We start from the raw sequence: 27,021 nt of genomic DNA, 5'->3' as shown, positions 1-27,021 counted from the left end.
TTAAGAAAACAGCTAAACCAAAGTCAGCATGTTAGTTTTAGCTTGTTTGGTAACTTTGAGATAGGGGCCATGTTCGGACTTCATTCTTCCCGCCCATATCTCATAGGTTTTGCTGCACTTTTTTTTTTACCCATTCACTGTTAGGCCAAGTCAGCCTCTGCTAAGATACTGACTTAAAAATTCCTCAAATCAACTCTTCAGGAAACCTATGGGTGACGTCACGAAGGGTTACATACACAGTCTATTTATATGGTTTGTCTTTTTTATTTGAGCAGTAAGGCAGTAGTGATGTGACTATGTAAAACTGGAAAAAGACATCAATTCACAGAACAAACATGAGTATTTGAAGTCAAGTGAGTTTTACCAAAAACGCTTTATCTTTCTTTAATGCCTTCTGTGGATGGGAATGTTTTCTTTCACATCAGTGCTGCTGAAAGGATGGAAAATTATATAGTAGAGGGTGCGCTCTCTCTCTCTCTCTCTCTCTCTCCAAAGTCAAAATATAAGTAATGACATGCAATTGCTGAAGGCAGCACAATGATTCTGTTGTTGTACCTCCACTGGCTGACAGGATGAACACTGTCCACAGCGTTTCTAGCAGAACGATTTTTAATTAACGTCAGCAGCGGCCATGAGTTTGTGTACCGTGCATGTGTGCGCATTTTTCCCCTCGGCCCTGTCTCACAGTGATGACCTTCAAGATCAAACCGGACAAGCAGCTGAAGGTGAATCAGTTGCACATTCCGTTCCTGCGCGGCCTCATGAAAACAACTCTGCACGTGCACAAATAAGCCATATCAGTGCACAGTCAAACATGCAAATTCACAAACACGTCACACTTTTCTTTTGATGTCGATGCAGACTACACACAAAAAGAAGTCGTAGCAGCGTGAAATTGCGCGTGTTGTTTTGATGTCAGGCGGGCTGCTTGTAGCGAGGTTTGCCCTGTCACGTCTTAGCAGGTCTTAGTGCTCACGTGCACACACTGCAAGCATCATTGTTACCATGTTTGTTAGCGTGCCTTGCTGACCAGGCGTGTGTAAAACATGCCGTGGTTGCTGTTTGAGGCAGAAGCCTGCGCCGCCTGCGCTGCTGCTAATCACACGTAAGAGCCGGTGTCACTCTTCACTGTCTGAAGCCGGCGCCTCCAACCATCCAGCACGTCCGTCATCTCACGTCACAGCGCTCTATTGTCTAAACGCCATCATGGATCTGTTAATTTATTGGCTGCAAAAATCTAATTTTGCCTTGTATATGCATAATTGAGATTTTGAAAGCAACACTCCATTACCTCATGAATAATACAAACGCTATGATCTTTTTAACACTTGTGAAAAGTGTTTGTGCACCCCGGTGTGATTTATAGCTAACGTGCAAGAGCGGGCCGTGCACAAATGTCCTTTCTTGGGGGCGCCCCCTTTTCTGAGCCCCACATCCTCCTTCCTGTCCCCATTACACAGAAGTGGGGTCTGGGCATTGGCCTTGACCTCTGACCTCATGTGTAATCAGTCATATCCCTGGGCCCTTCCCTCCTCTCAGGCTGCAGACAGCTCATTGCTCCACCCCCTCCTCTGGCCCCACCTTTTCCTCCCGTTTCTCTTTGTGCACATTTTTTTCTTTCTTTCCTTCTTGCCGGATCCAGAACGGTCACACAGCCTTTTGACGCTCAGAAGCAGGGGGGCATAAACACAACCCGAGCAGATGAAAAACAGGGTGATGGCCCCACTGTCAGCCACTCCCCTGGCCCCAAGTCTTGCCCATCAGTCAGTGAAATGACCTTGAACTGATGCATAAATGATGGCGTCAACCACTCAAAACAGGACAGCTCAGCTGTGGAGCACATATGAGGCCAGAAATCAGACCCAAATCCCAAAACCCCTTTTCATCTCACCATCCTTCTCAGATCACTTCCACTCTTTCTTTCTTTTTTTTTTTCCTTCCTGCTGTCAGATGTGGTGTGGTTCTTTGATGGATCAGTTTTGGTGCTTCTTGTCTGGTAGTTGTACCCAAAACATCTTGAAAGGTTTTCTAAAAGAGAAACATGACAAGAAATAAGAACACACTGTCATTTTCAAAAATATTTTGACTGCAAATTTGCACACAAGCAGCAGTAGGGAGGGATATTCATTGTACGGCCCACAGCCTACAGCAGTGTTGTATAAAGTACTGGAAAATCACACTTAAGTAAAAGTACAGATACCCACTAAAAAAATGACTTTGGTAGAAGTTCAAATCACTGATTGAAATGCTACTCAAGTAAAAGCCTTAAAGTATCTAGTATTTAATAATCAAAAACGGACTGATTTTTTTTTTTAATATTAAAGTTTTCTAGGCTTGTAAATGACTGGTAGTATTAGTCAAAATACTGAAAATTGTGCACATCACACAAAAACACTTCAGAAACAAGGTTTCAAAACCTAAATGAGAGTAGGCTACTCACTAGGTGTTCACAGGAAACAGTTATTTATTTCTATATGTATTAATTTATTTTCATTGTTACATGGTTTTATCTTTTCTGTTGTGTTTTGTTTCATTAGGTTCTTTTTGTCTCTTTCACTAAAATTGTATTGTAACATTATTAGTCTATTATTATTGACTATTATTGTCTATTATGTAGACTGTTATTGTTGTTGCTATAATATATGAATAAAAATAAATTTAAAAAATTACAGTTTGACACTTTTACGACAACAAATGCTGAGCCATTAATTATACAGAAAACAAATCAACACAAACGTGCTGATGTGAACAGCTTAATGCTAACTTTAACATTGAAAACGTCATAGACATGCCAACGCGTTAGCATCGGTCCCGTTTTTAAATTATAAAATACATCTATCAACTGTTTCAGAAGACCATAACAGGTCGGTTTAACATAAAAATATTAAATATTACTCACAGACATATGCTCTTCAGGGTTTTAGCGGGAAAAAAATTAGGATAAAGCAATCAATCCACGAATCGTAGATCGAAGCACTGCTTCAGCCTGCAAAACACTGCTTCGATTGCTTCAAGGTTCAAAGCCAAGCCGCGCTGCAGAAAAGTTGATTATAGACCCGCTGCAGGTCTGTAATCAATGTAGAGAAATGATCATTTTCCTGACAAACACCCCCCAAGTGCACAACTGCAAAAAAGCCTACCGGACATGCCTCATGACAAATCGCCCTGCATACATGTCAACCCCTTTGAGGGTCCACCTGTATAACCAAGTGAGAAAATCCATAAAATCAGCACAAAATCCTTATAACCTCCAAATCAGCACAAAAATCAGTTTTATTACAGTACACACAACCGCATAGCGGTATCACGTAACTGGGTTTATGAAAAATAAATTGAATATAATGAACAAAATAAAACATAACTCAGAACTTCATCAAGTGTATCGAAAAATCACTTCACCAGTGCCTGTGTTGCAGACAGGCATGTCGATGATCCTCGACTTCACCCACTGTGTTTATTTAGGGATGGGTATCGATAAGATTTTATCGATACCATTATCGATTCCGCTTATCGTTCCGATTCCTTGTGAATTTTTTGTGTACTAAAAGTAGGCTTTACGGCTTTTCTATGTCAGTGGGTCAAAGAGCTTTTTCTTATCGTGCACCCGCTCTGTGGAACGGTCTTCCTGCGACCGTGAGGCAGTCAGAGTCTGTGGACATTTTTAAGTCAAGCCTTAAAGCCTATTTTTATTCTCTTTCTTATGAATAGTTTTTATTTTTATCTGTTTTATTCTTTTACTTCTGTTTTTAATTATGTATTTTAATTTTTTAATTGTTATTTATTTTAATTTTTTATGTTGAACTGTTCTATGTGAGGTGCCATGAGATGACTTTTGTTGTGATTTGGCACTTTATAAGCCGATTTTTATTGAGTCGAACATTTTATTGAGTCTTAAAGTAAATAAATATGAAATTGGTCACTGGATCCTTAAACTTTGGACATAATAAACTCTACATGGTGGATCCTTGATCTCTGGACATAAATAGAAATAAACAATCTGTAGTTTTTGTCAAAAGCATTTCCTTTAAAACATTTTGGCATGAATGTCTTTCCATACATCTGAGCTGAGCTCAGCTGGCTGTGCTGTATGTCAGCATCAGTTTAATTCATAAAGAACACAGGACGTCTCATTTTGGGAAGAAAAAAAAAACGTTTTAGTCGATTGTAGTTTATTTTCTATATTACAGCATTTGGAAAGAGGTGTCATTTTATTTAAAGCGGCAATTTTGTGTCAACAGAATGGAGGATGATTCTCGTTTCTTGACTACAACATGACAAGTCCCAGTTAGTGACTTTAATCCACACAAAAGCGAGTCACGATATTTTAATGGCTTTGTGAGGAGTTAAGAAGTGGACTTGCCGCTTCTGAAGAGCAGCGAATCAGAGAACCACGAGCCAGTGGTTCGAAGCATTGCTTCAATGGCTCACGCATCAAAGTGAAGTCGCACTGCAGACCAAACCCTGTACGTCCGTATGACTCTGAAACTCGGAAAATCCGTATAGGTTGACATGTATGGGCCTGACTTCACTGCAGTCACTAGTAATCAGTGGTGTCTCTGGGTGAAAACGACTTTTTTCGTGTGTATGTGTTTGTTTGTTTGTTTGTTTTTTTGTAACGAGTAGTAGAAGTATGCAATTAAGGTCGGAAATGTAGTAAAGTGAAAGTAAGCTGAATTAAAAAAAACTCAAGTAAAGTACAAAGTCTCCCAAAACGTACTTAAGTACAGTAGTGAAGTATTTTTACTTCGTTACTATACAACAGTGGCTTTTGCGGCCCCCAGACCTAGACTTTGGAAATAAAAGAAAATGACAGACAACTTCACTTCAAGCTACATGTAACTTTAAAACCACACATACACGCACCAGCCACTTCATTAGGTACACCTGTTCACTTGCTTGTTAGCACAAATAGCTAATCAGCCAATCACATGGCAGCAACGCAATGCATTTAAGCATCTAGATATGGTGAAGGTGACTTGATGAAGTTCAAACCGAGCATCAGAAAGGGGAAGAAAGGGGATTTAAGTGACTTGGCTGTTGGTGCCAAATGGGCTGGTCTGAGTATTTCAGAAACTGCCAATCTACTGGGATTTTCATCTTTAAGGTTTAACGAGAATGGTCCAAAAAAGAAAAGATATCCAGTGAGTAGACAAAAATACCTTCTTGATGCCAGAGGTCAGAGGAGAAAGGGGGACTGGGTGACTGTGTGATGCTGTCATGTCAATATGGACCATCATCTCTGAGGAATGTTTCCAACACCTTGTTGAATCTATACCATGAAGGATTAAGGCATTTCTGAAGGCAAAAGTGGGTCCAACCTGGTACCAGCAAGGTGTACCTAATAAAGAGGTCTGTTGCTTTTTGACCGCTGTAAGCAGTCAAAAAGCAATACATCAAAATCTGTAGGGGAGGTGATGGTCTAGTGGTTAATTGTTGGGCTTGAGACCAGAGGACCCTCAGTTGAAATCCCAGCCTGACCAGAAAATCACTAAGGGCCCTTGGGCAAGGTCCTTAATCTCCTAGTTGCTCCTGGTGTGTAGTGAGCGCCTTGTATGGCATCACCCTCACATCGGGGGGAATGTGAGGCATTATTGTAAAGCACTTTGAGCATCTTAGCTGAGCAATTAGCTAAACTGCAGGATTGTCTTACAGACATAAAGACATGGATGACCTCTAATTTCCTGCTTTTAAACTCAGATAAAACTGAAGTTATTGTACTTGGCCCCACAAATCTTAGAAGCATGGTGTCTAACCAGATCTTTACTCTGGATGGCATTTCCCTGACCTCTAGTGATACTGTGAGAAATCTTGGAGTCATTTTTGATCAGGATATGTCATTCAAAGCGCATATTAAACAAATATGTAGGACTGCCTTTTTGCATTTACGCAATATCTCTAAAATCAGAAAGGTCTTGTCTCAGAGTGATGCTGAAAAACTAATTCATGCATTTATTTCCTCTAGGCTGGACTATTGTAATTCATTATTATCAGGTTGTCCTAAAAGTTCCCTAAAAAGCCTTCAGTTAATTCAAAATGCTGCAGCTAGAGTACTGACGGGGACTAGCAGGAGAGAGCATATCTCACCCGTGTTGGCCTCTCTTCATTGGCTTCCTGTTAATTCTAGAATAGAATTTAAAATTCTTCTTCTTACTTATAAGGTTTTGAATAATCAGGTCCCATCTTATCTTAGGGACCTCGTAGTACCATATTACCCCATTAGAGCGCTTCGCTCTCAGACTGCAGGCTTACTTGTAGTTCCTAGGGTTTGTAAGAGTAGAATGGGAGGCAGAGCCTTCAGCTTTCAGGCTCCTCTCCTGTGGAACCAGCTCCCAATTCAGATCAGGGAGACAGATACCCTCTCTACTTTTAAGATTAGGCTTAAAACTTTCCTTTTCGCTAAGGCTTATAGTTAGGGCTGGATCAGGTGACCCTGGACTATCCCTTGGTTATGCTGCTTTAGACGTAGACTGTGGGGGGGTTCCCATGGTGCACTGTTTCTTTCTCTTTTTGCTCTGTATGCATCACTCCGCATTTAATCATTAGTGATCGATCTCTGCCCCCCTCCACAGCATGTCTTTTTCCTGGTTCTTTCCCTCAGCCCCAACCAGTCTCAGCAGAAGACTGCCCCTCCCTGAGCCTGGTTCTGCTGGAGGTTTCTTCCTGTTAAAAGGGAGTTTTTCCTTCCCACTGTAGCCAAGCGCTTGCTCACAGGGGGTCGTTTTGACCGTTGGGGTTTTTCATAATTATTGTATGGCCTTGCCTTACAATATAAAGCGCCTTGGGGCAACTGTTTGTTGTGATTTGGCGCTATATAAAAAAAAAGTTGATTGATTGATTGATTGATCTTATGCAGATGGAAAAGCACTATATAAATGCAGTAATGCAGTCCACTGTAGAGTATCCAAACACTAAGAAGTCTCAGTAGGCTACTGTACCTCCATAGTGTGAAAACAAACTACATTACACAGGCTACGTTGCATATGATGCAGCTGGACCCTGGTAACCCAAGAACTTCTTGGGAACATTCAAAGAGGATAGAAGAAAGACATGAAAATGTATAATTGGAGCAAATATACATCAGTTAACTATTTAAAACCTTCATTTCTGTAAATTCTGTTGTGCACCTTCTGTTTTGTTTTGTTTGAATGGCCGTACCAGATGGTCACCTCACTGAGTCTGGTCTGCTGGCAGATTCCTCCTGTAATACAAAACAAAAGCTACAGAGGGAGTTTTTCCTTACCATGGTCACCAGTGTGTTCACTCATGGGGTGAGCAGGGTCTACATCACCAACCCTGTTGCTGAAGATCACCTTCCTTGCATGTTTTCCAACAGTCTCTGCTCCATTCACTAAATCAGGTGTATTCAGCTGGAAAACATCAGAATTGACAAATCAGCTGTGGTTGCAGCATTTGCACATGTAAAACATGGCAGGTGATCTCCAGGAGCACGGTTGGTGACACCTGGTTGGTGTTCTCGACCTGACTTCTGTACAGCGGTTATAGGTGACATGACATGATTTGATGCTGTATTATATAGGATTGTGCTGTACTGTCTGGAGCTAGATTTGTCTCTAATCCTGCTCGCACAATTGGTGGCCCCCAGAGGCATCGTGTGGTGCGTCCCAGTGGCTCGCTTAGCATATCGGTAGTGTCTGGTCAGGTTTCTTGTCTGCAAACACTCCATCCATTGCTGAAATGAAAGGCTGTCAGGAATGTAATGGTTGAGTAAAACGCAGAGGGCTGATGATCGCTGCCACCTTAGAGCCAGAGGTCAGACTGCAGTAACAGTGGGCCTCACTGACCTTCACTCTTCCACTTCTCAGCCTGCCCTGACCCAGATTAGAGATGTAAATGTATTGTAGTTCATTAATTTAAAAAAAGAGAAAGATTTACTCCTACCCTTTCTGCTCATCCCCATATATAAAACATCTGTCAAGTTGTTGATTTGGGTGCCCTCATTTGTTCAGGGTCATCACAGATACACACTGGGTTTGGCACAGGTTTTACACCAGACAGCCTTCCTGACACAACTCCAGTTTTTTTCCTGCAGAAACACACGTAGCCCCTGAGAGCCGACAGGCTCAGGGGTGCACAAAGGAGAGCAGCTGCTTATAAGACATGTGTCAAGTTTAAATATTACTTTGTCAGTGTGCCGTAAGTGACTAGTATCTCTCGTGACGAGTGGTGACTGTTGTCTACCTCTAAGTGCATGAGGATGACAGGCCATTGTTTCAGTGCCGTGTAGGTTTTACCTCAAGCTCATCCTGCCTTTAAGACATTTTTACTATGAAATATGCGGAGTATCCAAGCTGCCTGCAAAAAGTTAGCTTGCTGAACTGTTTTACAGTTGCCAAAAAAAAGCAATAAGTCAGTGAGAAGCTGCATTGTAATAAATTCACGTGTTTTGAAGTAAAAAAAAGAAGCTGAAATGCTCAGCCCAAGGACTACATAAGCTGATATGATCGACAAAGCTACAACTCAACCCACTCCACGCTCCCAAGGTATTCATTGTGCTTTATGTTCCCACTTTCCACCTGCAAACAAAATAGCCTTGGTATGAGAACATTACAAGGAAGTGTTTTGTGCCACAGGGCCTCATTTCCACAGAAGGCCACGTTTAAATGTTTTATTTTTCCACTGAGAGGAATGGCTTTTATATTCTGGTCAAATAACACCTACTCAGCACACAGAAATATGCATCACACGTACCCACACTGCAGGCTTTCATCCATAACGGAGGCCACGGCAAGTGAGAAGGAAGAGCAAGAAGAGTAGAAGGAGAGATGGGGACAGAGAGTGCAGAGCGGAGAAGATATGATGGGAAGGAGAAGAAATAGATGGGAAAAAATGGTTTACTTCATGTGAGAGGTCGAGCGTCTTTATGTGTGGGAGAACATGTTTGCACAGACAACGCAGGTTTTACTTTGTAAATTAGATTTTTGAAAATGGAGAAATAGATTTATTTCCATGGGAATTCCAGTCACAGATGAATCAGTTTGAAATTATGTGCTGGGCATGAAGCATAATCTTCTGCATGTGTTCTCTCAAATTTCAATTTATTTTCATTTATATAGCGCCAAATCACAACAAGGTTGCCTCAAGGTGCTTCACACAAGTGAGGTCTAACCTTGCTAACCCCCAGAGCAACAGTGGTAAGGAAAAACTCCCTCTGAGGAAGAAACCTCAAGCAGACCAGACTCAAAGGGATGACCCTCTGCTTGGGCCATGCTACAGACATAAATTACAAAACAATTCACAAAACGAACATACAGGATTACCGGTGTACAGGACAGTTTCCGGAACAGATACCACACCCATCTCTGGATGGAGCTACACCTCAAACAGAGAGAAAAGAAAAAAACAGAATCAAGCATCAGAAATACAACAAATACTGTATAATTTGTCAGCATTAAGCAACAAGAAAAACAGAAGAAATACTAAGGTGATCGCCGGCCACTAACCTTAAACTTCATTAAAAGACCCAGAATTTAAATAAAGTTGAGGCCATGACACGCTCCGTTTCCTAATAAAATTAATTAAAAGAGTAAACAGCATAGAAACATACTATGCCAGTATGCTAGCCGTACGAAAGGGAAAATAAGAGAATATGCGTCTTAAGTCTGAACTTGAAAGTCTCTACAGAATCTGACTGTTTTATTGACGCAGGGAGATCATTCCACAGAACAGGGGCATGATAAGAGAAAGTTCTGTGACCCACAGACTTTTTATTCACCCTAGGGACACAAAGTAGTCCTGCACCCTGATAATGCAGAGCCTGGGCTGGTACGTAGGGTTTAATTAGGTCAGCTAGGTAGGGAAGTGCCAGACTGTGAAGAATTTTATAGGCTAGTAGCAGAACCTTAAAATCTGATCTCACAGGAAAATCAATCAATCAAGTTTTATTTCTATAGCACTTTACAACAGTTTTCACTGAACCAAAGTGCTTTCCAATAGCACCAACTAAAGAAAAAATAAAAAGAACAGTACGAAAAACACACATAAAAGCATAATAAGAGCATCCAAATAGAATAAAAATAGATGAAAAAGTGTCAAAGCAATTATGTGCAAAAAGCTGCCCTGAACAAGTACGTTTTTAACTTAGCTTTAAACAGAGGCAAACTATTAATGGACCTCAGTTCAGGAGGTAATGCATTCCACAGCTTAGGACCTGCTACTGCAAAAGAACGGTCACCCCATTGTTTGAACCTGGACCTGGGAACCTCCAGAAAGTTTTGGTCAGCAGACCGAAGTGCTCTGACAGGGTTGTGTGTGTTTTTAACAGGTCACATAAATAAGAAGGTGCAATGCCATTTACAGCTTTAAAAACAAACATTAACAGTTTAAAATCAACTCTAAAATGGACTGGAAGCCAGTGCAGGGAGTAAAGTACAGGAGTGAAGTGGCAGTGCTTCCTGGTGTTGGTCAACAGGTGAGCAGCAGCATTCTGGACCAGAAAACAGTGAAGAGATGCCAAAATGGGTGTAATGTGGTCAAACCTTCTGCTTTATATCAAGTCTGGCTGCAGCATTTTGAACCAGTTGGAGACCCCTAATACTGGACTGCAGTAAAGAAAATAGAACATTGCAGTCATCCCAACTAGAAGAGACAAACGCATGAATCAGGGTCTCAGCATCAGCCATAGATGGGACAAATCTTCGCTATATTTTGCAGATGGAAGAAAGCAGTCCTCGTAATATCTCTAATGTGGAGGTCAAAATTCAATGTAGGATCAAAAATTAGAATTATTGAGTGTTGTTAGAAGGAAAGGTGATGTAACACAGTGGTAAACATACCACTGTCCCAGCTTTTTTTAAACTTGTTGCAGGCATCCATTTCAAAATGAGCAAATATTTGCACAAAAACAATAAAGTTTATCAGTTTGAACATTAAATATCGTCTTTGTGGTGTATTCAACTGAATATAGGTTGAAGAGGATTTGCAAATAATTGTATTCTGTTTTTATTTACATTTTACGCAATGTCCCAACTTCACTGGAATTGGGGTTGTATTTGTAGTACTCATTATTGTTGATAATTATTGATTATTACCTTCCTCGGTAATATTCCCCCACTAATGGTCAATATTTTGTATATCTTGCATTATTATATGTGATTGCAATATGTGAAGGGAGGTGATGGTCTAGTGATTAAGGTTGGACTTGAGACCAGAGGATCCTCGGTTCAAATCTCAACCTGATCAGAAAATCACTAAGGGCCCTTGGGCAAGGTCCTTAATCCCCTAATCCCCTGTAGTGAGTACCTTGTATGGCAGCACCCTCACCTCAGGGTGAATGTGAGGCATTATTGTAAAGTGCTTTGCGCATCTGATGCAGATGGAAAAGCGCTATATAAATGTAGTGCATTTACCATTTAGTGCTCTGTCTTTACCCTGTGATGACATTAGGGTACAGTTTGTACAATCTAGTGTTACATTTGTCACAGTAGGGTTCACTAAACCTTTTCTCTTATTGTGTCTCTTGCAGAACATTGACGATATACAGTGTCAGCCAGGATGACGAGGCTATCTACCAGTGCATCGCTGAGAATAGTGCTGGTTCCACACAGGCCAGTGCACGCCTCACAGTGCTCTGGGCAGACGGCCTGCCCGGTATGCCCACACACGTGCAGGCTGAGGCCCTCTCACCAACAACCATTCAGATATCCTGGAGGGAACCTGATCAAAACACTCATGATATCATCGGATATGTGCTGCACTTCCGCAGGACCTCAGGTGAGGGTGCAGTGGACTTCAGAGCCACAGCCTCCCTGTTACATGTTGTGGACTATTTTTTGTAAAAGCATTAGTTCATGAGGTTTGTGCCAGAAAAATGAAATGAGAAACCTGCACCAATGCAAGAACCTCTTTGAGTGGAGATTCAGGAACTTATTGCAGGTCATGTTTGTGAGGTTGTGGTCAACACGATTTGCATGGTGTCTTTCAGCGGACTTTGGGCAATTTGCGGGCGCTGAATCCGAATCTTGTGTTAATTTTTGATAATCACATCATGCATTTGAAATATGAAAACACATTTCTACTACCAAGCATCGAAGCAAAAGCTGCAGTCTCACACACCTTTTCGCCGCCATAAACGATATTACAACTCTTGTTCACATTTCGTGAACCTGGTTTAAAAACTATGCTTTTGGTGCTGCTTTTGTGCATGATTAGTGGCATCAAACTTGTGAGCGAATGAGTAACTTTTGCGTAATCCATCAATATAGAACATACAGATTGCAAAAAAACATGATGTGACAGAGGAATTCTGAACTCAGATTGAGATTCCCAAATTACCCCAAATCAGTTCTCAAAGGTTGTTTTTTCTTTTTGACTAGTGTAATGACAAGGGTGGGTACCACAGGAATTTTTTAACCAGATGACCAATTAACATGTTGCATTTTCAGAGAATGGAAAGTGTTTTACCATTTGCCTACACGCTACTGTGTAGATGACAATATGAGTCTAAAGCCATGATGAAAGTTTGTCATTATAAAACTATTAAAAAAGGACAGATTTCAAATACACTGACACGGTCTTGTATGTATGCACTACTGGTTCTGTCATCATTTGTAATGCCCACATTAAAACAAAACTGTTAGGAGAATTACCTTTCGACCCCCCCAAAATATGATTTAATAAACAGGTTAGCCTGTTAATTGGACTTGTTGGGTGTTTGGATTTAATTTGTCCATTTTGCTCAGGTGATACGATCTCACCCACGCTCCACCTCATTAAACACGAAGGGTCTCCATTTCCACACAATGTAGAATATGTTACTGCATTATAGTACAGGAACAACAATTCCTCCATAACCACTCACACACACACAAACAGACACAAAGGCATTCATTTTGTGGTGTGTGTGTATATATATATATATGTTGTATTATGTTATTATTATTATTAGTTGTAAGTGATAATAGTAGTGGTATAGCTAGTGTTAACCTGTGAAAATCACAGGATTCAACAAGATTATCCCTCACCCTAAAAAAACAAACATGAAATAACAATAATAATAATAATGGACAAAATGAGTGTATTTATAATTTTTATCTATTTCCTGGACTTCTCCTCCATGTCATTGGGTCCTTCCACTTAACCGTCTGTTAATTCCTTCTTCAGACCCTTTGGAAATGGAATATGAGGAGGCCGTCAGTAAAATGACACTGCAGCACGCCATAAGAGATCTTGAGCCTTCCACCAGTTATACCTTTTATGTCAAGGCCTATACCTCCCACGGAGCGAGCAATCCCTCTGACAGTGTCATTGAGAGCACTCTCGGGGAGGGTAAGTAGAAGAACACACGTGGTACACTGTCAATATAAACGTTGTCAGAGTGGTGAAGATTTAGTGGTTGATTGCAAAGCTTTAGAAATAGATATAATCACATATAACAAATGTTTGCTCCACAATCCATTCATTGTTTCAAAAGGTATTAGCATCCTGCATCACACTCACCTGACCTGACCTTAGCAGACAACCAAGTCACAGTATCGCTTTAAATTATGCAACATTTTCAAGTCAGTCAGCCACATTTTAGTAGAAATACACTCTTTATATTTCAATTCCTCTGCTTTTGGCTGCTCCTGTTAGGAGTCGCCACAGCAGATCATCCATCTCTAAAGCCTGATTTGTGCTTCTCCATCTCTGTAGTGACACAGAGTCCTCTGCGTCGCAGCAAACCCTCACCGAGCCCCTCTCCATAGCCTGACGTGCACCTCCCAAAAATTTAAACAACATGGAAAAATGACGCAGACCACAAGGGCTGTGATTGGTCACTTTTCCGGTTTCACTCCTTCCTCTCCCATCATATTTTGAATTTTTTGCAGATCATAGATCAAATAGAAGAACATTTGAAAAATTGCACAAATATGACCAACTTTACAACACTGAGTCGAAAAACTACAAAGACGCTGAATTTACCTTCAGTTCATGGAAGGAGATTGCACATAACCTTGGTTTGGAGGTGGATGATTGTATAAAGAAGTAGAGGTCATTAAGAGACAAATTAGTCCAGATAAAAGGAAGAAAAAAAGACTAGGAGCATGACAGTGCAGGAAATAAGAAAGTCACTGCCTTGTTCTTCACATTGCGCCCCCTACTATTCTGGCAGTAAATTGCAGTATAACACCCACCAACATGACGGAGAACTTCAAAAGGGTCACGGCCACATTGGCGTCATTGCATAGTCACAGAGTTATGGAGTTGTAGAAGCATAAATCAGGCTTATCTCATCCTGTCCTCAGCATCTTCCTCTGTCACATCAAACCCCTGTAAGTCCATACTCCACACATCCAAAAACCTCTCTTTGGCCTCAATCTTCTCTTCCTGCCTGCTGGCTTCATCCTCCGCATCCTTCTCCCTATATGTCCCTTATCTGTACATGTCCAAACCATCTCAGTCTCACCTCTCTGACTTTGTCTCCCCCCCTATTTGCACACATGTACTCTGTCTTCTGACTGTCTTTCATTCCCCTTCTCTCCAGATCATATTTTCACCTCTCTAGCCCAGGGAAGTCACTCACTTTGACTTCTAAAGTGCATGTGTGTACTGAAAATTGTGGGCAAAGGAATGTTTTTATGAAGAAGAGGGTGGTACCTGTGTGGGGTCAGTTAGACCCCCAAGCTCCAGTTCTGCCCCAGGAGAGGCTGTCCAGTGATGCACCACTCTTGCTGAGCTGAGCTCACAGGTCCTGTACTCTGCCCCCCCCAAAAAAAAAAAACTCATCCCTTTACCTGCCATTTTCGGTATAAACATGGACTACACAAATCAAGGCGAGTGACCCTCCAGGGCTCTCTAGACTTGTCTAAACCTGCTCTCTACTCTCACTACAGATCACAATGTCATCTGCAAACATCATAGTCCATGGAGACTTCTATCTGATCTCATCTGGCAACCTGTCCATCACTATTGCAAACGAGAAAGGACTCGGAGCTGGTCCTTGATGTAATCCCAACTCCACCTTGAATGCATCTACAATTCCTACTGCACATCTCACTGCTGTCACACTGTCCTTGTACATATCCTCCATCACTGTCATAAACTTCTCTGCCACTCCAGACTTTTTCATATAATACCACAGCTCTTTTCTTGGCACCCTGTCATAAGCTTTCTCTAAATCCACAAACACACAGTGGAACGCTTGTTGGCCTTCTCTATCAGTACTCTCATCATAAAATACATGCACTTCATTTTACTGTATTTAAAGGCATGAATAATGACTGAAAATGACATGGATGAAGACTATGAGAAACCTAGAAAAGTGCCCCGGAGAGCAGACTCCAATCTGAAGCCATGCATAATATGCGAAACTGTTACTGACATTGAAGACTGTTCTTGGACTGTTCTGTTGAATGCAGCTCAAATCAAAAATCATCCTAATATCCTCCAGTTTGCATCCTGTACCATTGTTCCAGATGTTTACTATCACAATGAATGTAGAAAGCAATTTGTTCAGAAGAAAACATTGCAAAAATTTGTCACTCAGGTAGCTGAAGATGAACAGCACCTCATACCCAGGCAGTCACTGCCCCGAAGTTCAACCTCATCCACAGTGTATGAAAAGGTGTGTATTTTTTGTGACAAATCCTCAAAGTATGCCAAACACTCCAAAACAAGGGAACCACTCATTCAGTCAGTGGAACTTCGCTCTGACAGAACTGTACGACAGATAGCAGAAGAAAAGCTTGACACAAAGATATTAACTGTAACAGCTAGGAAGCTTGTGGCAGTCTTGCTGTCGTCAGTACACAAGAGTGAAAGAAATCAAAAGCAAGACAAGCACAGTACAAGAAGATGACAGTTATGACCAAATGGAATCTGAAGCTTATCAGGAGCTTTTCAAATATATCAGAGACGAGATCTTTAATGATCCAAAGGTTGTAGAGCTGTCACATATGACCACGATGCTTGTTAGTACTTTGCAAACCAAAGGAGTTGGAGAAATTAGGGCAAAGACAAAGAAACGCATCAGAAGAAAGCTCGAGGCTGAGTTCGGAAATTGCTTTACATTTGTCTCAGAAATAAATGGAAGAGTTCTTATCTTGCCATACAACCTCACAAGGGAAAAAATGACAGTCAAGATGATGTAACTGGAAAGAGAGAGCATCAAAATAGATGCTGAAGAGGATGAAAGAGTCATTGTGCAGAGTTGTGTTATGATATTGAAAAATTAGAAAAAAAAAAGCCGAGTGCAGACAAGACTGGCCTCCTGACCCAGACACCCTGGACAATGATCATGCACCTTTACCTGAAATGGTCAAACTCTTCTTCAGAGAACCGCTAACAGCTTAATACTGAGCAGTCTGCAAGGATACACCGGTTGTTGAATTCCTTGGGCTAAGATCTGATGTACGCTGTCACTGCTGGAACGTACAAGACTGCCAAACATATACTGTTGTCCTGGGCAGTAAAATCACTCACAGGGAAAGTGGAGCTCATTCGGATCCTAAACAGATTAGGCCATGCTATATCATACAGTCAGCTAGAGGAAATGGACACAGCATTATGCTTGAAAAAGGATGAATCGGAAGCAGTAATTCCAACAAATATTGTGCCATGTATTCCCGTGAGTCTGGCTTATGACAACATTGACAAACTAGACGAGACTTTAACTGGTGGAGGAACTTCTCACAGAGTGAACAGCATTGTAATTCAACCAAAGGTGTCAACTGTAAAGCCTCCTGAAAGTAAGAAAATGGAAGTCCAAAAAGTTGGCGGAAAAACATCCTCGGCAGACCCATATAGTGTAATCATGACATAAATATTAATCTGACAGTGTTGTAATTATCAAAAATGAATTTCCTGTCCTGAAAATTAAAAAAAAAAGTGTCTCTCTGGCTATAGTAGTTGCTGAGATATTAAAACAAATTTTTATTGCTTTCTTTTTCCGCCCCATTTCTATGCAGGGGTCTCATATAAAAAGGTAAAATTTTCTAAGAACGCTACCACACAGGAATGGGCCCCGCTGACTTTTTGAGCTCCCAAGACATGGGGCTACTCAGAAAACAAAGTGGCATTTAGTGCCCCCAGATGGTACCAAATAATGGTCTGGCTCATGGACTATTCCTCTTCCAGCTTCCACCAGGTTCTCTTTGGTCCTTCTCTTCTTCACCTCCAAATTACCATCCAATACTGTCAAGCTACACTCTCCCCTGCAACCACCTTACAGTCTCCAATTTCCTTGAAGTTGCATGTCCTACATAGAATGTAGTCCCCATGTGTGCACCTTCCTCCACTCTTATATGTCACTGTGCGCTACTTCTTCTTCATCCATCTCTGGTTCTCAAGACCAGGCACCTAAGTGGCTCTACTCTATTCTACTCTTCTATTCTACTCTTCTTTTTTAGATATTTAGATATACCTTAGTATACACTAGTAGAGTTCTACTTTAGAAATGGAATATATTATCGAAGACATACCTTACTGAATTTTCATGACAGCCATTTCCAACCTTTTTGCAAAATCTCCCACCATCTGCCTTTCCACATTCCTCTTCTGATACCACATCTACCCATTACTTCCTAATCACCTCTGTTCCCTTCACCAACATGCCCATTGAAGTCTGCTTGACTCGGCACTCTTTAATGCCTGGGACACACTCTTTCATCTCATCTAACTCACTACAGAAAACTTTCTCCTTCCTCTCACAACCTACCTGTGGGGCATATGCAGTGATGATATTAATCATCACCCCTTCAGTTTCCAGTTTCATACCCAACAACTTGTCAGACATTCGCTGAACCACCAACAAACTCTCAATATACTCTTCCTTTAGAACGACTCCAACACCATTTCTTCTCTCATCTACACCATGATACATCAGTTTGAACCTACTGTTTATGCTCCTGGTCTTACTTACCTTCCACTGTACACACAGTATATCTACATTTCTCCACTCCATCATATCACCCAACTCTCTCCCTTTAACATTCAATATCCCGACTTTTGCTTCTACACTTCTAACCACCACTGATGCTGTTGGACAACAGCATAGGTGGCAGCAGTTTGTTCACCCAGGCCTCAAACAATCTGGTATAGAAATTTGATTTATGATCAGTATGTTTGGTTTACCAAAATTTATGCTGAATGCTCTTCCTGATGCAACCCTGCTCATTTAATTGGGCTTGGGACTGGCACTTAGAATGTAATGGCTGTACATCACTTGCAGCTGAGTTGTGTCCTCGTATGTCAATGAAAAAGCATAATTATAATTTTAAAATAAATTGAGGGCCCACACCAGACCCAAGTCATCCCAAGCACTTTGCAACACATTCTTAACACCTGAACACAATTTTAAAACATTTTAATGTGTCTTTAATTGATGCTGATTCCAACATTCTCAAACTCTGAAATATTTTCTGTTGTGTAACTGTTTAATTTATTCTTGGTTGTCCCAATATCACCTTTTATTTTATTCGTCCAGCCTTTAAAACAACAGAAAAATACCTCTTGTATTCACGTTGTCAGTGTTTCTACTATAACGGTGTCAGCTACTGTATGTTGATTTTCTGTGTTGTTACAGTGCCAGCACCTCCTTCCCTCTACACCAAGGTGGTGAACAGCAGCATGGTACAAGCAGTGTGGGAGCCTTCCCTAAAGATGGGCCAGCACCAAGGATTCAAACTGTATTACAGAAGAGCTCATGCACCATATTTCACTGGTCCTATTACATTCCCTCGCAACATCACCCAGTACAACATCACTCAGCTGGGTGAGATATGAACATCAAGTGACTGTTTATTCAACATACTTCTTCATTTCTTCTTCTCCTGTTTCTTTACCTCTTATCCATCACCATCTTCTCTCCTGTCCAGATCCTGCACTGGTATATGAGATAAAGCTGCTGGCCTACAACCAACATGGAGATGGAAATGCCACCATGCGATTTGTTTCACTGAGGGAGACGGTGGAGAAATCTGGTGATTATCTGACACATCTGAAGACATCACACCATCACATATGACTCCAGAGTGTCCATTCAGAACCATCTCACTGGCTGAGGGATTGTCAGTTCAAGTCTGGGAGCATGGACTGGTGCAGCAAATCACCACACACATCCACTATATTGTGTAAGAGTCTTGCGTCCTGAATGGCAAACAGCCAGGCAGACAACTGATCCATCCCCATGTTTCAAAAGTAAGCATCTGTTTGCTGCAGTCAGGCAAAACGTGGTCATCCCCATGGCCTTCTCCAGCCACTGGGGCCCTCAACACTGAGGTATCGGTGTGCTGGATCATGCACACAGAAATGTGTCACATGACCACACTGACATAGCTGACATTCCCTCACAATGCTAATGATACTCTCCAACTGCAATGACATTTTGTGAAAGCAATACTGCCCAAGAATCCTCTGAAGGGACCTAGTAAAAGAGACATTCAGTTATTGCCTCAGGTCACTGGTAAGGATTGACAAAGCCCGTACTACCTGTGTGATACAGCGTAACCAAAGCTTGTTGACATCAGTTGCTGTTGCAGGTATTGACTTCTCAGTGTGGAGAACTCACATACTGATGAAAAGTTAAATTATTTAGTACATTCACAAGCTGAACAGTGGTGTGACATTACCCAATGATCACATGAGTAGAATACATTGTTTCCTTGTAAAAACAAAAGCTTGCCAACCTTCCTATAGTTAGTACCGATATCCTGCTGTAGTGATGGAGCTAGGCTCTCTGGCTTGCTCTCTAGCACAGTCTTTCTCTGGATAAGTGAAAAGTTACATTATGTTTGCTTTTGTGCCATCCATACTTGGGTTAATTTGACTACAGCTACATCAATCCATGTGTAGAAGAGTTCAAAATTTGGCCAAGTATGATTTAATTACACTGACGATGCTAGTGCGATAGCATCCGTTACACAGGGTAGTGGCACTTAGAGGACTTTCTTGTAGTTTACCCTCACATGCTCACATCTGGAAGGTTTCAAGTACAATCGTCTGATTTTTTTTTTTTTTAGCTACTGAGGAGCTCCAAAACAACAGTGTATAGTTCAAAGACACCTTGCTGGTAACACAAGTAGAAAAACTGCTGTTCTTTACTTTGCCCACAGATTTTGCTGTGTGTTTGGAGGATTGAACCACTGACCCTCTGGTCCAAAGCTCACTTCTGTAACCTTTAGTCCAGCACCACATTTCTACACATATGTGCGTGCGACAGGAACATATATGTTTGTGTGTCACTCCTTCATTAAGCTGGTTTGATTGTAATATCTAATGTTTGTCTTCAGTATCAGACACCCCGTGTGACTGTGTGAAAGATCAGCAGAGCAAAACATCCACAACAGGCATCATCATCGGAATTCACATCGGACTCACCTGCATCATTTTCTGCATGCTCTTCCTCGTGTTCAGCTACCGGGGCAGGTGTGTAAGGACGTGATGTCAATGGTGACATATCAAAGCAAACGGTTGGCCAGTAATATTGTAGGATTATTGTCAATCTGTCACTGGTAGGCAGCTGACAAGTGGTTTTTATTTTCCCTGTGTAACCTCCAGGCTAATGATGTGTAAGACAGTTCAGGCCACACCTCAGGCAGGTCCCAGGGCAGCGCTGGAATCCTCATCCTCTTCCCAGGGGGCCTCTGGCCTGAACAGGACTTCCAGAAGAGAGATGGAGGTCAATGGCATCACAGCAGGGAGGAAAGTAGTCGAAAGCAATGAGCTTCAGAGACTTTTCTCCCATCACAATACACAAGAAAACTGCATGGTGAGTACTGACAGAAAATGCCATTTGCTGTCCCTGTGGTGACAAATGTCAGCTGTTTTTACAGCATAAAAAGTGAGTCAAGATCATATTAATTGTGGTGCATCCAGAAAGTATTCACAGCGCCTCACTTTTTCACATTTTGTTATGTTACAACCTTATTTGAAAATGGAGGAAATTCATATTTTTCCTCAAAATTCTACACACAATACCCCATAATTACAATGGGAAAAAGATTTTTTTAAGATTTTTGTAAATTTGCTTGTTGCAAAGTAGATGATGCATGCAAAGAAATACTCGACAAAGCTCCACAACACAACAGCAGTACTAACAACACAAAAGCAGGTTTCTGTCCGAAATACTTTTACTGATTTCTGTTCAGTGCATCCCAAATAAAACTTAAATTGCTCAAGTGAGTACATATTTCTACCAAGACTTAAGTACATATTTTAATCACGTTTCATAAAGACAAATCTGAATGAGAAGAAAAATATAGTCGTATATATTTGTAATCTTTCTTTAACATTGCAAAATAAGACCAGTGGGCTTCCTTGCTTATACTGGTTGAGTGTAAGTTAACGAATTAAGCTAGAAACGTACAACTCTGTTTGTTTCACATTCTGTGAACATAAAATTCAATTCAGTTTCTTTATACAGCACTAAATCATAAGTTAAGTCGCCCCAATGCACTTCACAAGAATAAGGTCTAAGCCGACCCACCCTCTGAGAAAGCACATTGGCAACAGTGGTCAGGAGAAACTCCCACAGATGGTTTTTGATTATAGGAAGAAACCTCAAGCAGACCAGACTCAGTGGCATGCCCATCTGCTTTGGCCATGCTACCAATAACAAAATTATAATTAAAATAAAGCCCAAAAAATAATTGTCACTCATGCAAATACAAGAATATTGCAGTTCAGCAACCATGCACATATTAGAGTCCAGTGGTTTCAACAACTGATGGCACAAATGACATTCAAATGATGATGGATGGACTGCAATTGGCAAATTGGTGACCAAAACCAAATGAGTCATAGGACAAGCATTCTCCAGAATTCATACAAAATATGCTTCCACAAGTACTGCAAGTTTCCACAATTCACTGTAGATGTCACATTTCCCAGTCCTGGAAGGGTCTTCGAGGATCAGATGGTTAGCCAATGGCTGGGCAAAAGGTTTTTGAAGCTCCAACCTGTGGCAACAGCACCCAGGTCTGCCTCGTCATTTGCACGAAGAACTAAATGGAAATCAATCATCCAGAATGAAAAGATCACAGTAACACCATCTTACAACAGCGAACTAACAGAATGCTAACGTACAAACATAATATTTATTTCTGCTGTATTGAACAGAACAAAATGTTTAAAATATTATGGTATGAACTGCGAAGTACTTGTGATAATGTAACCGACAAAAGTCATGGGTGTCTTGGTGGTTTCCTCACTTGTCTCTTTCTTAGACAGTCACTCAGTTTTTGAAAACTACTTACTCGGATTGATTTACAATACAGTATCACACTATTTGTATTTAATGATTAATGATTCATGCAAATGAAGTCCAAGACATATTCAGTGATTTGGATCATGTATCCATCCCGACTTGTCTGAAGAAAATGTCTTTCATCTTCACGTCTGTAAATGTGAAAATGTGTATTAACAACAATACTGTAGCAATACTTTACAATAGCACTTTGAGATTCTATGGAATGTAAAGTGCGTTATAAATAAAATGTATTATTATTATTACTTCCATTTAGTTTGTTCCACTGCTATGGCCTCTGAAAATGGAGGGACTGCATAAAAATTCTTTAATTGTTATTGTAATATTTTTTGAACCCTTTGATCTAAAGATAAAAGTCTACATGATAGCCACATCTTGATTGTGTCATTTCAACAACATGGTATAGAGAGACAAAATTACACATACAAAAATATAGATATATATGTTGAGTGAATGTCCAAATACTTATGAAGCTTATTGCACATATTATTCAAAACACATACACATTATTGAAATGGTTAACGTTTGATTCACCACAGAAATGGAATGATTCTGGTCCATTTCCAGGATAAGCAATAGTGCCACATGAAATGTCTCATAAATAGCTTGCTGCCTTGAAAAAAAAAACTGCCTACAATTCAAGTGCATAATTCAATAGAAGCTTAAACTACTAAAAGTGCCATGACACAGTCATGATTGAAAGTCGTATTGTCTAGCTTGTAAAATCATCTTGTTGTAGAAGGACGCTGCACCATCAGTGAATTAAAGGGTCTGAATGTACTTTTGTGTGTTTTCAGTCTGACAGCAGCCTTGTTGCCTGTGTGCTGAATGACACCCAGCTGTCTACCATCCCGCTGGATGAGTTCACGTTGGAGCGTGACACGGAGACACAGTTCCACGAGCCTCCTCCAGCAGAAACGGGTCAACAGGGCCAAGGTTAATCATGTATGAAGGCCAATTCACACGACGCTGTCTACAGTGTCGACACAGACTCAAAACTCACTCAGGTTGACAAATGTTCATTTCAAAGTAGTTTTCTTTTTTTTTTGGTGAAAGATTGTGTGGTTTTTGCCTCTTTTTATTGGTAAATTAAGACGTTCTTGGAGATATTGGACTGTTCGTTGGAGTGACTTGGCCTGGGTTTGGAGAGCTTTCTTTGGATGGACAGCTGTTTTTAGTTCAGCAGGCCATTTAAATGTTATTTTTACATAATTGTTCATTTTCTGGTGTTTGGTAGCACAGAGAATAGAGGTCCCAGAATGTCCTTATTATACAATGATGATTTTATTTTTAGGTTTATAAATATATATATACATATATATATCTTTATCATGGATACGTGAAAGTGGTTCTAAGTTATTGGTCTTACCTCTACTCTTCTGTGGATGTCAGACTCCGGCTGCCTGTTCTCACCCAACCAATGATTCCACCTTCTCGGTTGCAGAAGACTTTGGTCTTCCTCCAGGGATTCAGTATCTTCTGTCTCAGGACTTTGTTTCAGTAATACCAACATTTGTTCTTAGTTTTTGGCCTTCATACAGGCACTAGACCTGGCTGTGTGAATCTTATTGTTCAACAAAAACCTACCTCAGCTGGAATGAATGTGTTGTGGGAAGCTTTTTGGGACTTTACCTTCCCTGAGCTCACAATTACTTTACATGCAGAGGAACTGATTGGTTGGAAGATTGAGATCAGGTGCTACACTACCTCAGATGTCAAGAAACGTCTCTCTTTTTCCTGCTTGTAAGAGCGGAAACAAAACGAGTATCCAACATGAAGCACTTCCAAATGCTGAAGTTAATGTTCTACCTCAAGATAACAAATGTTAATGTTGTCACTGTTGTTGTTGTCTGTCTGTTTATTGCGTATGGAAAAGCTTTCTTTTCCCTCTGATATCCTGGCTTCCCACCATTGATGAAAACGTGTTTGTAGATAAATCGGTACCTCATACAAAGTGACAGACTTCTAACACTGTTGTAAGAATTACAGTATGTATGGAATATGTGTTAAACATGTTGATGTGTTATTATTTTTCTAGATTTAATTTCATTTAAAGGTCCATAATATGTTTTTAAGCTTAGTTTGCCAAGTTGAATGAAATGATTGTTAGAGATATTCGCCACTTGCTAATGACGTTAGCTGCGAAATGAACAAATTTTTTTAACAGGAGGTGGCATGTACAATACAAACATCATATGTGTATCAGTCAGTGCTGTGAATGAAAGTGTACATCATTTATAAAGTGTGTATTTGTGGTTCTCAGTGCGTGCACGTTTATACATATGTGATGTATGTAACAAGTAAAAAATCAAGCACAAATCCTTCAGATTTCACAAAAAGTGATTTAACTGAAAATTGGCAGCGGTATATTTCTAATGTGTTCCTGGATATTTGGTGTTCTTAGTAATTTTGTTTTTTATATCACCTTTGTTGTGTTGTTTTTAGGCCTCCTTCACACAGAGGCACATGTCGCGTATAGCCTCAATGCAACATGTTAATGTTAGTGGTGAACTGTGCACACGAAACGCGTACAGTAACGTGTGGTTTATAGAAAAGCCGCAAATACTACACTAAATTTCACAGTTCTATCCAAGACAGACGCTAGTATGAGAGAGGAAGTCAATGTTGAAGACCACCAAGCATTTTTTCTCAGGTGACTGTTGCTGCCATTTCCAAATGAACAAATCTACGCAAATAATTTGGGGACAGGAACAATGTCAATGACTAATATTATGCCCTTGTTAAATTAAAAGAAAAGTTTTTGGACAGTTTTTGAGAAAACTGGGTCCAAATACCCAAATTGGCTGTTTTCAGCATAAAAATGGCCGCTATTTCCAAATGAAAGAATCTGACTATAATTTTTTGACGTGAAATATGTCATTGACATATTGACAAAAATTGAAAAGTTTGACAATTGACAAATTAGAAATGTTTTTGAGAAAATTGCCTTTTAGTGCTCAAAATGGCTATTTTCGGCACTTGTCCATTTCCTAATGAACGAATCTATGAATATGACTTTTCGATGTCAATGACCCATATTACACCATTGCCAAATTAGAAAAAGAGTTATCAGACAGTTTTAGAGATGTCGCAGTAAAAGGATAATGATGACAACGACGACTACGGCTTATCGGCCTGTAACCCAAAAAAAAGATTGTGGCATGACAACACTTCTGAAAACACCCACCACAGGTGTAACACCACACCTTAATGGCTTAAAAATACAACAGAGATGCCAAGCTATATTACTCTACCCTATATGCTAATGGCCATTGCCATCTGACGTGCGAACATTTCGTTGGCTCAAACAGATGTGTTTTTACCCTATGCTATGCGCAATATGTGCCTCCTTGTGAGCTAGCCCTTCAAAACAGGGCGGGCTTTTTAACACATTTGAGATGACACAGCTGATCATGCCTGTCTGTCATGAGTAATTCAATGGCTGCTTCTCTCTCTGGTCAGTACTGACTTGTTAACGTTCGTAGAATGCTGGACTCTACGTTCTGCTGTGTGACCGCTGGGTGGTCATGTGATCAGTGAATCCTCTTTTCAGCTTCTTTGCTCGGTCATCTCACACACATAGAACTTCCACAGATGCATTCTGGTTAACTACCTCAACCTTGTTTTCAGCCATTCTCTCAGGTCAGTTAAGGGCACGTACAGAATATGAACAATATCACTGATGAATACACGGACATATTCATATCTTACATTTGCAATATCCTGTTTCTGACCAGGATGTCAGCAGTTACTGGACAGACAGACAGACAGAAAGAGACACTACGGGACAGGGACCAGCCAAACACAAACAGAGACAGGAAGTTAGACCTGTGTCTTGTGCTTTAACTGTTAAACCATGATGTGTTCATTTTATAGTTTCTTGTGAATGTGATTGAACATTGGTTATCATTGGTTATCATTTTATTTTTATGTCACCAATGTTTACATTTATTTCTCACTGGTCGTGGAATTTGCAGTATGTTTGCATTGAAAATTGGATTTTGATTATATTCACCTGAGAATAAATTAAGAAAAGTGGGAAGCACTTAAAAGTCTAATGTACAAAATTTGATTTATAGGAGTAGATATGGGTTGCCCCTTTAGTTAATACAGTGGTTCCTAAATGTTTTCTATTAAACCTTCCACTACTGTGTAGTTTTAACCAAATATTAGTTTTTTATCATCTATTTATGACACTGAGGAGGTAAAAAAAAAAGGCGCAAATTTTAAACAAGTCAAAATTTGCCCAAACTGCCAGATGTTAGATACTCAAAACATGAACACAAGAACCTTGAAGAAAGACACTATATTGATATGGAACTGATTAAACATCTGGAACTTTAGTATAATAACTTCGTAGCTGAGGTACAGCAGGTAAAATAAGTGTTGAACACATCATTTTTCTCAGTAAATATATTTCTAAAGGTGCTACAGACATGAAATTTTCACCAGATGTTGCAAACAATATATTTACTGAGAAAGAATGGTGATGTGTTCAATACTTGTTTTACCCGCTGTATATTTTGGACCCTTTTCTTGAGACATTTAGAAGTGTGTCTTGTTGCGTGACACAAAAAAGAAAACAATTCAAGCTTCTTCATGAAAATAAATTACAGCAACATGATCTATATTAAATATAAAACCAAAAATGTTCAGTTATATAAGTATTCATCTCACTCTCTGGGTTTTGTCTTCTGCACCTTGAGCAGCAATAAAGGCTTTTTGACTGTGTGGACAGGCCCCCATCAGCTTTGCATATCTGTACACACAACACCTATTCATTCCTAAACTGCTCAGGTGACTTGCAAGCTGAAGGGGAA

At 40.4% G+C, this 27,021-nt stretch overlaps 1 protein-coding gene and 1 long non-coding RNA gene across 3 annotated transcripts in view; one reads left to right on the top strand and one right to left on the bottom strand.

The window, feature by feature from the left end:
- igdcc3 (immunoglobulin superfamily, DCC subclass, member 3) overlaps positions 1-24,463 on the top strand; it is a 217,182-nt gene extending 192,719 nt beyond the window's left edge. For both annotated transcript variants that reach the window (XM_034191657.1, XM_034191648.1), the window contains 7 exons: positions 11,483-11,730; positions 13,120-13,284; positions 18,521-18,709; positions 18,813-18,917; positions 20,226-20,361; positions 20,494-20,704; positions 22,999-24,463. In XM_034191657.1, the coding sequence (XP_034047548.1) occupies positions 11,483-11,730; positions 13,120-13,284; positions 18,521-18,709; positions 18,813-18,917; positions 20,226-20,361; positions 20,494-20,704; positions 22,999-23,142 (1,198 nt within the window). In that variant the 3' untranslated portion in view covers positions 23,143-24,463. The remainder of the gene's footprint in view (positions 1-11,482; positions 11,731-13,119; positions 13,285-18,520; positions 18,710-18,812; positions 18,918-20,225; positions 20,362-20,493; positions 20,705-22,998) is intronic.
- LOC117529073 lies at positions 1,905-17,944 on the bottom strand. The gene is made up of 3 exons (XR_004565931.1): positions 17,865-17,944; positions 8,164-8,171; positions 1,905-1,915 (listed from the first exon to the last, which is right to left on the bottom strand). It is a non-coding gene; the product is annotated as an uncharacterized LOC117529073 (long non-coding RNA).
- Positions 24,464-27,021: the final 2,558 nt, after the last annotated feature.

Source organism: Thalassophryne amazonica, chromosome 2 (assembly GCF_902500255.1).
Source record: "Thalassophryne amazonica chromosome 2, fThaAma1.1, whole genome shotgun sequence".
Taxonomy (NCBI): domain Eukaryota; kingdom Metazoa; phylum Chordata; class Actinopteri; order Batrachoidiformes; family Batrachoididae; genus Thalassophryne; species Thalassophryne amazonica.
This window is presented reverse-complemented; position numbering and strand designations above follow the sequence as displayed.